The following is a 13172-nucleotide window of genomic DNA, read 5'->3' as shown; positions in this document are numbered from 1 at the left end:
GTACACAGGGTACAATGTATACAGGGATCGGTCAGTACACAGGATACAATGTATACAGAGCCCGGTCAGTACACAGGGTACAATGTATACAGGGACCGGTCAGTACACAGGGTACAATGTATACAGGGACCGGTCAGTACACAGGGTACAATGTATACAGGGACCGGTCAGTACACAGGGTACAATGTATACAGGGACCGGTCAGTACACAGGGTACAATGTATACAGGGATCGGTCAGTACACAGGGTACAATGTATACAGGGATCGGTCAGTACACAGGGTACAATGTATACAGGGGCCGGTCATTACACAGGGTACAATGTATACAGGGACCGGTCAGTACACAAGATACAATGTATACAGGGACCGGTCAGTACACAAGATACAATGTATACAGGGACCGGTCAGTACACAAGATACAATGTATACAGGGACCGGTCAGTACACAGGGTACAATGTATACAGGGATCGGTCAGTACACAGGGTACAATGTATACAGGGATCGGTCAGTACACAGGATACAATGTATACAGGGATCGGTCAGTACACAGGGTACAATGTATACAGGGATCGGTCAGTACACAAGATACAATGTATACAGGGACCGGTCAGTACACAGGGTACAATGTATACAGGGATCGGTCAGTACACAGGGTACAATGTATACAGAGCCCGGTCAGTACACAGGGTACAATGTATACAGGGATCGGTCAGTACACAGGGTACAATGTATACAGGGATCGGTCAGTACACAGGGTACAATGTATACAGAGCCCGGTCAGTACACAGGGTACAATGTATACAGAGCCCGGTCAGTACACAGGGTACAATGTATACAGGGATCGGTCAGTACACAGGGTACAATGTATACAGGGACCGGTCAGTACACAGGGTACAATGTATACAGAGCCCGGTCAGTACACAGGGTACAATGTATACAGGGACCGGTCAGTACACAGGATACAATGTATACAGGGATCGGTCAGTACACAAGATACAATGTATACAGGGACCGGTCAGTACACAGGGTACAATGTATACAGGGATCGGTCAGTACACAGGGTACAATGTATACAGGGATCGGTCAGTACACAGGGTACAATGTATACAGGGATCAGTCAGTACACAGGGTACAATGTATACAGGGATCAGTCAGTACACAGGGTACAATGTATACAGGGATCGGTCAGTACACAGGGTACAATGTATACAGGGATCGGTCAGTACACAGGGTACAATGTATACAGGGATCAGTCAGTACACAGGATACAATGTATACAGGGATCGGTCAGTACACAAGATACAATGTATACAGGGACCGGTCAGTACACAGGGTACAATGTATACAGGGATCGGTCAGTACACAGGGTACAATGTATACAGGGATCGGTCAGTACACAGGATACAATGTATACAGGGATCGGTCAGTACACAGGGTACAATGTATACAGGGATCGGTCAGTACACAAGATACAATGTATACAGGGACCGGTCAGTACACAGGGTACAATGTATACAGGGATCGGTCAGTACACAGGGTACAATGTATACAGAGCCCGGTCAGTACACAGGGTACAATGTATACAGGGATCGGTCAGTACACAGGGTACAATGTATACAGGGATCGGTCAGTACACAGGGTACAATGTATACAGAGCCCGGTCAGTACACAGGGTACAATGTATACAGAGCCCGGTCAGTACACAGGGTACAATGTATACAGGGATCGGTCAGTACACAGGGTACAATGTATACAGGGACCGGTCAGTACACAGGGTACAATGTATACAGAGCCCGGTCAGTACACAGGGTACAATGTATACAGGGACCGGTCAGTACACAGGATACAATGTATACAGGGATCGGTCAGTACACAGGGTACAATGTATACAGGGATCGGTCAGTACACAGGGTACAATGTATACAGGGATCGGTCAGTACACAGGGTACAATGTATACAGGGATCGGTCAGTACACAGGGTACAATGTATACAGGGATCAGTCAGTACACAGGGTACAATGTATACAGGGACCGGTCAGTACACAGGGTACAATGTATACAGGGATCGGTCAGTACACAGGGTACAATGTATACAGGGATCGGTCAGTACACAGGGTACAATGTATACAGGGATCGGTCAGTACACAGGGTACAATGTATACAGGGACCGGTCAGTACACAGGGTACAATGTATACAGGGACCGGTCAGTACACAGGGTACAATGTATACAGGGACCGGTCAGTACACAGGGTACAATGTATACAGGGATCGGTCAGTACACAGGGTACAATGTATACAGGGACCGGTCAGTACACAGGGTACAATGTATACAGGGACCGGTCAGTACACAGGGTACAATGTATACAGGGATCGGTCAGTACACAGGGTACAATGTATACAGGGACCGGTCAGTACACAGGGTACAATGTATACAGGGACCGGTCAGTACACAGGGTACAATGTATACAGGGACCGGTCAGTACACAGGGTACAATGTATACAGGGACCGGTCAGTACACAAGATACAATGTATACAGGGATCGGTCAGTACACGGGGTACAATGTATACAGGGACCGGTCAGTACACAGGGTACAATGTATACAGGGACCGGTCAGTACACAGGGTACAATGTATACAGGGACCGGTCAGTACACAGGGTACAATGTATACAGGGATCGGTCAGTACACAGGGTACAATGTATACAGGGACCGGTCAGTACACAGGGTACAATGTATACAGGGACCAGTCAGTACACAGGGTACAATGTATACAGGGACCGGTCAGTACACAGGGTACAATGTATACAGGGCCTGGTCAGTACACAGGGTACAATGTATACAGGGCCGGTCAGTACACAGGATACAATGTATACAGGGACCGGTCAGTACACAGGGTACAATGTATACAGGGACCGGTCAGTACACAGGGTACAATGTATGCAGGGACCGGTCAGTACACAGGGTACAATGTATACAGGGCCGGTCAGTACACAGGATACAATGTATACAGGGATCGGTCAGTACACAGGGTACAATGTATACAGGGACCGGTCAGTACACAGGGTACAATGTATACAGGGACCGGTCAGTACACAGGGTACAATGTATACAGGGACCGGTCAGTACACAGGGTACAATGTATACAGGGACCGGTCAGTACACAGGGTACAATGTATACAGGGACCGGTCAGTACACAGGGTACAATGTATACAGGGACCGGTCAGTACACAGGGTACAATGTATACAGGGACCGGTCAGTACACAGGGTACAATGTATACAGGGATCGGTCAGTACACAGGGTACAATGTATACAGGGACCGGTCAGTACACAGGGTACAATGTATACAGGGACCGGTCAGTACACAGGGTACAATGTATACAGAGCCCGGTCAGTACACAGGGTACAATGTATACAGGGACCGGTCAGTACACAGGGTACAATGTATACAGGGACCGGTCAGTACACAGGGTACAATGTATACAGGGATCGGTCAGTACACAGGGTACAATGTATACAGGGATCAGTCAGTACACAGGGTACAATGTATACAGGGATCGGTCAGTACACAGGGTACAATGTATACAGGGACCGGTCAGTACACAGGGTACAATGTATACAGGGATCGGTCAGTACACAGGGTACAATGTATACAGGGACCGGTCAGTACACAGGGTACAATGTATACAGGGATCGGTCAGTACACAGGGTACAATGTATACAGGGACCGGTCAGTACACAGGGTACAATGTATACAGGGACCGGTCAGTACACAGGGTACAATGTATACAGGGATCGGTCAGTACACAGGGTACAATGTATACAGGGACCGGTCAGTACACAGGGTACAATGTATACAGGGACCGGTCAGTACACAGGGTACAATGTATACAGGGACCGGTCAGTACACAGGGTACAATGTATACAGGGACCGGTCAGTACACAGGGTACAATGTATACAGACAGTCCTGGTACTATGTAGCCATTAGTAATTCTCAGCGCTGTGTCTTCTTTACCAATTATAATGTACGTCTCTTCTCCTCGCAGATTATACGACGCTGCGGATCGGCGGTCTGGTGTTTGCCGGAGTTCTCTTCATCCTGGGAATTCTCATCATCCTGAGTGAGAAAAAGTTTAAATCCAGATCTTGGTCCAGTTTTTGGTGGGGGGAGGGGTTGGAACCCCCTTCAGGTTATCATCGCTTTACGTTAAAAAAAATAAAAATAAAAAAAAATATGAGAGCGCCACAAAATTGTCACAAGACCCAGAAACAATGTATTCATTGGGAGGTTTTTGGGAAATTCCAATACATTTTGGTTGTATGAAGGCGACCTCTTCATCTGTGTCCCCGCTGGGGAGATTCACCCTCCCTGTGTGATCTGGTGATTCCCTTACAAACTCAACTGCCTTGGCAATGCTAAAATGTATTTGGTCCTGCCAATAAAGCCAATTTGAATTGGGAGAGATGGGGGGGGGGGGGGGGAGAGAGAGAGAAGGGAAGAGAGAGAGAGAAGGGAAGAGAGCGAGGGGGAAAGAGAGAGAGAAGGGAAGAGAGAGAGAGAAGGGAAGAGAGAGAGAAGGGAAGAGAGAGAGAAGGGAAGAGAGAGAGAAGGGAAGAGAGAGAGGGGGAGGGGGGGAGAGAGAGGGGGGGGAGAGAGGGGAGAGAGAGAGAGAAGGGAAGAGAGCGAGGGGGAAAGAGAGAGCGAGGGGGAGAGAGAGGAGAGAGCAAGAGGGGGGAAAGGGAGAGAGAGGTAGAGAGAAAGAGGAGAGACAGGGGGGGAGAGCGAGAGGGGGGAGGGGGAGAGAGAGAGAGAGAAGGGAAGAGAGCAATGGGGGAGAGAGAGACAGAATAGAGAGGGAGGGAGGGGGAGAAAGAGCGAGCAAGAGAGGGGAGGGGAGAGAGAGAGAGAGAGAGAGAGAGAAGAGGGAGAGGAGAGAGGGGGGAGGGGGGAGGGAGAGAGAGGGGGGAGAGAGAGAGGGAGAGGAGAGAGGGGGGAGAGAGAGGGGGGAGAGAGAGAGGGAGAGGAGAGAGGGGGGGAGAGAGAGGGGGGAGGGAGAGAGAGAGAGAGAGGGGAGGGAGAGGAGAGAGAGAGAGGGGGGAGAGGGAGAGAGAGGGGGGAGGGGGAGAGAGAGGGGGGAGAGAAGGAGAGAGAGGGGGGAGAGAAGGAGAGAGAGAGGGGGGAGAGAAGGAGAGAGAGAGGGGGGAGAGAAGGAGATAGAGAGGGGGGAGAGAGGGAGAGGAGAGAGAGAGAGGGGGGAGAGAGGGGGGAGGGAGTGAGAGAGGAGAGGAGAGAGAGAGGGGGGAGAGAAGGGGAGAGAGGGGGGAGAGAAGGAGAGAGAGAGGGGGGAGGGAGAGGGGGGAGGGGGGGAGGGAGAGAGAGAGGGGGGAGGGGGGGGAGAGAGGGAGAGAGAGGGGGGAGGGAGAGAGAGAGAGAGAGAGAGGGGGGAGGGAGAGGGGGGGAGAGAGGGAGAGAGAGGGGGGGAGGGAGAGAGAGAGAGAGAGAGAGAGAGGGGGAGGGAGAGGAGAGAGAGGGGGGAGGGGGAGAGAGGGGGGGAGAGAAGGAGAGAGAGGGGGGAGAGAAGGAGAGAGAGAGGGGGGAGAGAAGGAGATAGAGAGGGGGGAGAGAGGGAGAGGAGAGAGAGAGGGGGGAGAGAGGGGGGAGGGAGTGAGAGAGGAGAGAGAGAGGGGGGAGAGAGGGGGGAGAGAGGGAGAGAGAGGGGGGAGGGGGAGAGAGGGGGGGAGAGAAGGAGAGAGAGGGGGGAGAGAAGGAGAGAGAGAGGGGGGAGAGAAGGAGATAGAGAGGGGGGAGAGAGGGAGAGGAGAGAGAGAGGGGGGAGAGAGGGGGGAGGGAGTGAGAGAGGAGAGAGAGAGGGGGGAGAGAGGGGGGAGAGAAGGAGAGAGAGAGGGGGGAGGAGGGAGAGAGAGGGGGGAGGGAGGAGGGAGGAGGGAGAGGGGGAGGAGGGAGAGGGGGAGGGGGGGAGGGAGAGAGAGAGGGGGGAGGGAGGGAGAGAGAGAGGGGGGAGGGAGAGAGAGGGAGAGGAGAGAGAGGGGGAGAGGAGAGGTGAGAGGGGGGAGGGAGAGGGGGGAGGGGGGGAGAGGGGGGGAGGGAGAGAGAGGGAGAGGAGAGAGAGGGGGGAGGGAGAGGGGGGGAGGGAATGAGAGGGGGGAGGGAGGGAACGAGAGGGGGAAGAGAAGGGAGAGAGAGAAATGTAATGCACATAAGGGCCATTTAAGGTTGAAGGGAAAGCGGTTGGGGATACAGTAAAAATGTGGCTCATCTGTGCGTTTTTTCTGACCCCCAACCACAATCGTAAATGAGATCTAAAACACAGCAATCTACACACATAAATATTTGTACTTTTTTGGAAATGATATGAGCGAACCCTTTCTCTGACTATAGGTGTTGCAGTCTGAGCCGTGAAAGACCGCTCTTGGTCCCCACTAATGATTTATATTTATCGGCTGCCGATCATGTGACTACTGTAGTGTGACAATAAATCACAGTGGTCACATGATTGGCTAATCTTCCCTGCCCCCCCCCCTCTTAAAGGGAAGCCTGGGTGGGGCAGGAAGGGGTTAACCTTTTCTCAGACAACAGTCAGCTAAAAAATATATATTTATTTGAATAGTAAAATATTTATAAATGGTAAAAGGGAACTAAAAATAAAGCCCCAGAGCCGGGAGAGCGCGCTATAACCCTGACTCCGGGGGGTGATGGGGGGGTGATGGGGGGGTGATGGGGGGGGGGGTGATGGGGGGGTGGGAGGTCTTCCCTATACTTTGATCACTCTCAGTCTTGATGATACATTGTATCTCCTGATGATCTCTTCTGTCTCCACCGTCCAATCCTCGTCCTCGTCTCACACAACTTTTGTTTTTTGTTTTCTGTTCCAGGCAGGAAATGTCGCTGCAAATTCAACCAGCAACAAAGGTAAAGTGATCTTCTATTACCGCCCTCCCAGTTTTATTTCCCATTTGCTCTGGAGCGCTGCCACCCAAATATTTATTTATAGAGTCACACATCCATCTTGTTGGCACATGCTCAGAAGACGTTAAATCTGACCCCCGGCCTTCCCTTCAGTCTTGCACAGTTGTACCGGCTCCCCTCCTGGACTGAAACGCCTTCCTCCGATTGCACCGCACACTGTGAGCTTCTCACAATGTGCATTAGAAGCTGCTGCATGTCAGATGGTGTCCGCGTCATTTCCTGGCTAGGGGACATCCAGCGTCATCTAACCCATTCCTCCCCAGCCTGGCTGTCCCTGGCCCCGCCCTTTTCATTCAGTTTTCAGTTCTGTCAATCATGGACTAGGTCGGACATGGCTGCATAGAAAATATCGTACATGTATAGAATTTGCAGCTCTGCTATACAGTTTAAATTGAATTGCAGACTTGCAAACCATTCAATAATCCTTCTTTCCTCTGGTAGAACCGGGGAGCCCATTGAAGAGGAGGGAACTCTCCGCGCCTCCATCAGACGTATGTATAAGTAGGACGGGGGGGGGGGGGCTGCATGTACAATGTTTGTACTGTGTGAGCCTGCCATAGTGAGCCTATAAAAGGGTCTGCATTTCGGTTTATGTACATATTATTTAATGTTCAGAGAAGGACAGACCATAATAATAAGTTTACAGTTCTGTTTGGAGGCAGACACAATGCAGAGGACTTCCATTCGCAGAGAGAAGAGAAGTACACTTAGGAATAAATGTAATGGATACATTGTAGAGATATAGCAAATACTGCATGCTGAAAAAGTGAAGGAAATTAGAGAAGGAAAGGAATAAAAAGAGATGCACAAAGAGTAAAGGAGGAGTCAAGGAAAAGGGTAAAGGGTAAAATAATAAGAAATGGCAAGGGAACCCTACCCCTGGATAGGATGACTACGTGTCCTGGATTGGCCGGGACAGTCCCGCATTTTGCAGGTCTGTCCCGGGGGCCCGGGCACCTTCATTCTGGGACAATACAGCATCCTGGAATGAAACTGACGAAGCCACCCTGCACAGTGCATTCTGCGCCCTGATTGGGCCAAGCTTTGGCCCAATCAGGGCACAGTAAAAGCTGGTTGTTAAGGAGCGTGGGCCGGGAAGCCGGCTGCGGGTCAGGGGAAAAGAAAAAAGAGCAAAGGGCAAGATAAGAAGAAAGGACAAGGGGTAAGGGAAAGGATAAGGAAATGGGTAAGGGAGAGGATAAGTAAAGGGAGAATGGAAAGGCAAGGAATAAAAGAAGAAGAGAAGAAAAGAAGGACAAAGCATAAAGGAAGGGTCAGGAGAAAACAAAAGGGTACATTTTAGGAGAAGGAACAAGGGGTAAGGGAAAGGACAATTAAATGAGTAAAGGAATGGCTCATGAAAGGGAGAATAGGGAGGCAAGGAATAAAAGAGGGACAAAAACTAAAAACAAGGTCTGGAGAAAAGAAAAGGGCAAAGGGTATAATAAGAGTAAAGGGGGGAGAAAGGGCAACGGGTAAGGGGAAGAAACATGGGGCAAGGGGTAAGGTAAAGGCAAGAAAAAAAAAGTGAGTACAAAAGAAAAAGGAAAGGCAAGAGTCATGGGGAAGGTAAGGGTAATGGGATATACTGTAAAAAGAAGAAAGCCAAGAAGTAAGAAAAAAAAGCAGGAGAGAGATGAAAAGAAAAATAATTGTGTAAAAGGAAATAAAAAAGTCAAGAAGAAACAAGAGGGAGAAGGGCAAGTGGAAAGGCAAGGAGTAAGGGAGAGGTTGCAATGAAGGAATGTAGTCAGGGAAATGGGAAGAAGAAAAGCAAGAAACAGAAGGCAGGATAAAGCGGAAAGTGTAAGGCAAAGGCAATCAAAAAGAGAAAGGGAAAGGCCAGGGCGGGGGAAAGGTAAAGCAGAGCACAGACGGGTAAGGGAAGGAAAGGAAAAGAACAATACACAAATGTACCCATTTTTGTACTTTTGCCACATGTAAGGTTCTGATGATTTCCATGTAACATATTTTTTCAGGTCTGTCCACCAGGAGAGTATAGCTCTGACCGGGACGGAGAGGTGAGACATACTATGTCCGCGCCATTTTTTTTTTTTTTTGTGTGATTTAATCTCCAATCAGAATCCTCCATTCCCAGCCCATAGCTCCCAGGATTCTCAATTAACTAGATGGCCCATCCCCCCCCCCCCGTTTGAACCAACCAGATAGTTCCAGGGCCGTGATTGGCTCAGCTCCATTGCTCCACCCAGTCCCTTTAATAAAAGATGGCGTTTCACTTTAAGGAGATGCATTGTGTGCGAAGGCAAAGCGGTGGGCGGTGACTGACTCTCTCTATTTTTTTTTTATCTATCGACAGCTGCGATCTCCCCGGGGCCCGGACCCAATTACTGTAATGCTGCACATGTCCATTTGCTACACTTCCTGCTGAATAGAGAACCCGCCGTCCCCCCGACCACCAGAGAACACAACGCACACGAAGAACACAACCGGCCGAAAAAGGGTTTACTGTGCGTCACGCAACGTCCCCCACTACCAAAAAAAAAACCACAGAGGCGTCCAGGATTCGAACCGCCCGCCGCCGTCTTACGCAACTCCTTTCACGCTTGGAACCCGGCAGGCTGAATTTGATTGGCTACTGTGGGGGAGCAACACAGACTTTTTGTATTCCAGGCAGCTTTAAAGGAGGTCATCCCACCCAAAACCAACATTTTCGTTTCTTTTGGTAGATACTGGAGGGTTAAACCACTCTTCACTTTAAGAGATTAGAGGATTTTTTTTTCTTTTTTGGGGGGAAAAAAAAAAAAATTAAAATAATGATTCCAATGCAGTTTGAAAGAAGAAAAAGTCCAAGATAAGCGACAAGAGCTCCTGTAGCCCTCAAAGCCCATTGCACCCCTAAAAGTCACCAAACGTCACCTCCATTTAGCTTTTCGCAGGAGACCCCACCCAATGAAAATTTCCCAAAATTGTGAAATTTTTTGGAAATCTCCAAAATTGCAGAAATTTCAGGAAAACAAAAAGCCAATTTTTGCTCATTCCCGGTAATCACCGATTGAGGTTTTCAATGCAAACCCCCAATCCATTCACACTTGCTGCGACTTTGGGATGCAACTTTGGATGGGTGCGACTTGGATGTGACTTCTTGTCCCTCTTGTTGGACCCACTGTTGCATTTAAAAAAAAAAAAAAAAAATTCAGGTGCGACTTTCATGCAACTTTTGAGGATTAACATTGAAGTGTATGGCCCTCCAGAGTTGCACGACAGTCGAAAAACAAAAGTAGTGCATGAACTGCTTTGAAGTCGCTGCGACTTTAAGGCTGGGTTCACACTATTGCGAATTGGATGCGCATCCAATTCGCAATAGCAGGAGGGTGTGACCGGCTCTCTATGGAGACAGTTCACTTATCTCCGGTACGAATGTGCACAGGGGGTCCTGTGCGTCTTTTGGTCTGAATTCAGACAAAAATTCGGGCTGAAATCGGACCTGAAACGTTGAACTGGGACGCACCGGACCCCTGCTGTGAGCCGCATGCGAAGATAGCGTGAACCCAGCCTTAGTCACGCATATATGAATGGTTATCATTAGAAAACATTGGGTGTGACTTGATGTTTTTGATGTCCAAAGTCGCATAACAAGTCGCACAAGACCCCATTCACACTTGTGCGACTTGTCATGTGATTTTGGCGCCGCCACGTTCCATACAGATAAAAAATAAATTCAACACATTCTATTTTTTGTTGACTGCACTGGAACGCACTGCACTGGTGTGAACTAGGGCCATTGGAATCCACGATAAATACCGTGCATGCGTTTTTGATGCAGAACACAACCGCACTGGACTGCATCTGGTACGAACTTGTCCAGGTTCAGGCTACGAATCACACAGGAATCGTACCGCATTCCTGTGCAATACATATGCGATTCAGTGCGGTGCGATCTTGAGTCCATTCGTTGTGGGAAAAAAAAATGCCTGCACCAATTTTAGAAACGCACTGCAGCCGGATCGCATGGTCGTTTTGTACCGTGCGATCCGGTGCAGGCAAAAAAACGCACTGTGTTTGCAACTTGTGTTCGGAGTGTTAACATTGCACTGACGCCTACTGCGGACCGCAAGGGCATTGTAATTTAAATACGGTATGGGAAGCGTGCACAGATTGCAGGTTTCCCACACTGCGCTCGAGGGAAAATCCCTTCTTCCCACCTCAGAAGAGGTGTCCCCATTAAAAGATTTATCCTCTATTTCTATCCTGGTGACAACTCCAAAAAAAGATTTAAAAAATCACATCGCCTTTCGCACCAGTGTGATCCCAAAACAAATAAACTGGCGTTCTCTTAATTTCCCTCCCCCACGCCCCAAAACAGCTTCCGAGTGGTCCTTAGAATCCCCCCCCCCCCAAACAAGTGCTCACAGGAATACACAACGAAAAAAAAAAAAATGTTACATAATGTATATAGGAAATCATAAATGATAAAAACGTCCAGATTGATTTGGATTAATATATAAAATGTAAGAAATCCAGATGATGAAATGTACAGAAAAGTATTTTACGTCACTTGTAATCCAACGATACAAAAGTTGCAATATCAGAAGAGAAAACGTTTAATAATATTAAAATGTAAACGCTTTTATCAATAGTGACAGACTACAAAACCTGTAGAATATAATGTAATAAAAGGAAACATTTTTGGAACGATTCTTGTAGCTTTTTTTCTTAAATTATGTTTTTATTCTTTATTTATCTATGTATTTTATTTATTTAATCCATTTATTTTATCCATTTTATTTTTTTTGTAATGAAAAGAAGCCAATGTGCACCCAATCATCAGCGTTGATGTCCACAGGCTGGTCTGTATTTATATAATTCATCTATTTATTTTATTTACTTTATTTATATTTTTGTAATGAAAAGAAGCCAATGTGCACCCAATCATCAGTGTTGATGTCCACAGGCTGGTCTGTATTTATATACCGTATTTATCGGCGTATAACACGCACCCCAATTTAGGAGGGAATTTTAAGGAAAAAAAAACTTTTAGGAGGGAAGTTGAAGGGAAAAAAACTTACATTTAAATGCCCATCATTGCAGCCTTCTCAGTGCAGCCTTGCCCCAGTGCAGCCTTGTCAGTGCAGCCTTGTCAGTGCAGCCTTGTCAGTGCAGCCTTGTCAGTGCAGCCTTCCCCAGTGCAGCCTTCCCCAGTGCAGCCTTCCCCAGTGCAGCCTTCCCCAGTGCAGCCTTCCCCAGTGCAGCCTTCCCCAGTGCAGCCTTCGATCCTCTGTCCCTGCCATCCTGGGCTTCAAAATCGCCGAACGCGATTTGAAAATGGCGCCGCCGGCACCGAAATACACAGAGCCGGTCCTCGGCTCTTCCCGGCGGCTCTCGTTCGGGACTACGACTGGAGCCGAAAGTGAACGAGAGCCGCCGGGAAGAGCCGAGGACCGGCTCTGTGTATTTCGGCGCCGGCGGCGCCATTTTCAAATCGCGGTCGGCGATTTTGAAGTTGTGACAGCTCGGGATCACAGGGGATCGGCGTATAACACGCACCTGCGATTTTCCCCTGATTTTAAGGCGCCGAAATACACAGAGCCGGTCCTCGGCTCTTCCCGGCAGCTCTCGTTCGGGACTACGAGTGGAGCCGAAAGTGAACGAGAGCCGCCAGTAAGAGCCGAGGACCGGCTCTGTGTATTTTGGCGCCGGCGGCGCCATTTTCAAATCGCGGTCGGCGATTTTGAAGTTGTGACAGCTCAGGATCGCAGGGGATCGGCGTATAACACGCACCTGCGATTTTCCCCTGATTTTAAGGCGCCGAAATACACAGAGCTGGTCCTCGGCTCTTCCCGGCGGCTCTCGTTCGGGACTACGAGTGGAGCCGAAAGTGAACGAGAGCCGCCGGGAAGAGCCGAGGACCGGCTCTGTGTATTTCGGCGCCATTTTCAAATCGCGGTCGGCGATTTTGAAGTTGTGACAGCTCGGGATCGCAGGGGATCGGCGTATAACACGCACCTGCGATTTTCCCCTGATTTTAAGGGGAAAAAAGTGCGTGTTATACGCCGATAAATACAGTGATTCATTTATTTTATTTATTTTTTTGTTTATTTTATCTATATTTTTTTTTGTTTGGCTTCTTTTCATGACACAAAAAAATAAACTAAACATAAATAAATAAAATAGATAAAATAAATAGATAAATTAAATACAGGCCAAACTGCAGACATGAA

The 13172-nt window shown here is 48.6% G+C and overlaps 1 protein-coding gene across 1 annotated transcript; it reads left to right on the top strand.

Annotated features, from left to right (window-relative positions):
* Positions 1 to 4051: 4051 nt before the first annotated feature.
* Positions 4052 to 11649, top strand: LOC141110296 (phospholemman-like; the record flags this gene model as incomplete). The annotated part of the gene is given in 5 exon segments (XM_073601591.1): positions 4052 to 4126; positions 6900 to 6936; positions 7435 to 7484; positions 8973 to 9014; positions 9311 to 11649. Coding segments are annotated over 4 exon segments (185 nt in total), but the record flags the coding sequence as incomplete, so codon positions are not given.
* Positions 11650 to 13172: the final 1523 nt, after the last annotated feature.

This window comes from Aquarana catesbeiana, linkage group LG10 (assembly GCF_042186555.1).
Source record: "Aquarana catesbeiana isolate 2022-GZ linkage group LG10, ASM4218655v1, whole genome shotgun sequence".
In the NCBI taxonomy this organism is placed as follows: domain Eukaryota; kingdom Metazoa; phylum Chordata; class Amphibia; order Anura; family Ranidae; genus Aquarana; species Aquarana catesbeiana.
Note: the sequence above shows the minus strand (reverse complement) of the source record. Positions and strands in the feature narration are given on the sequence as shown.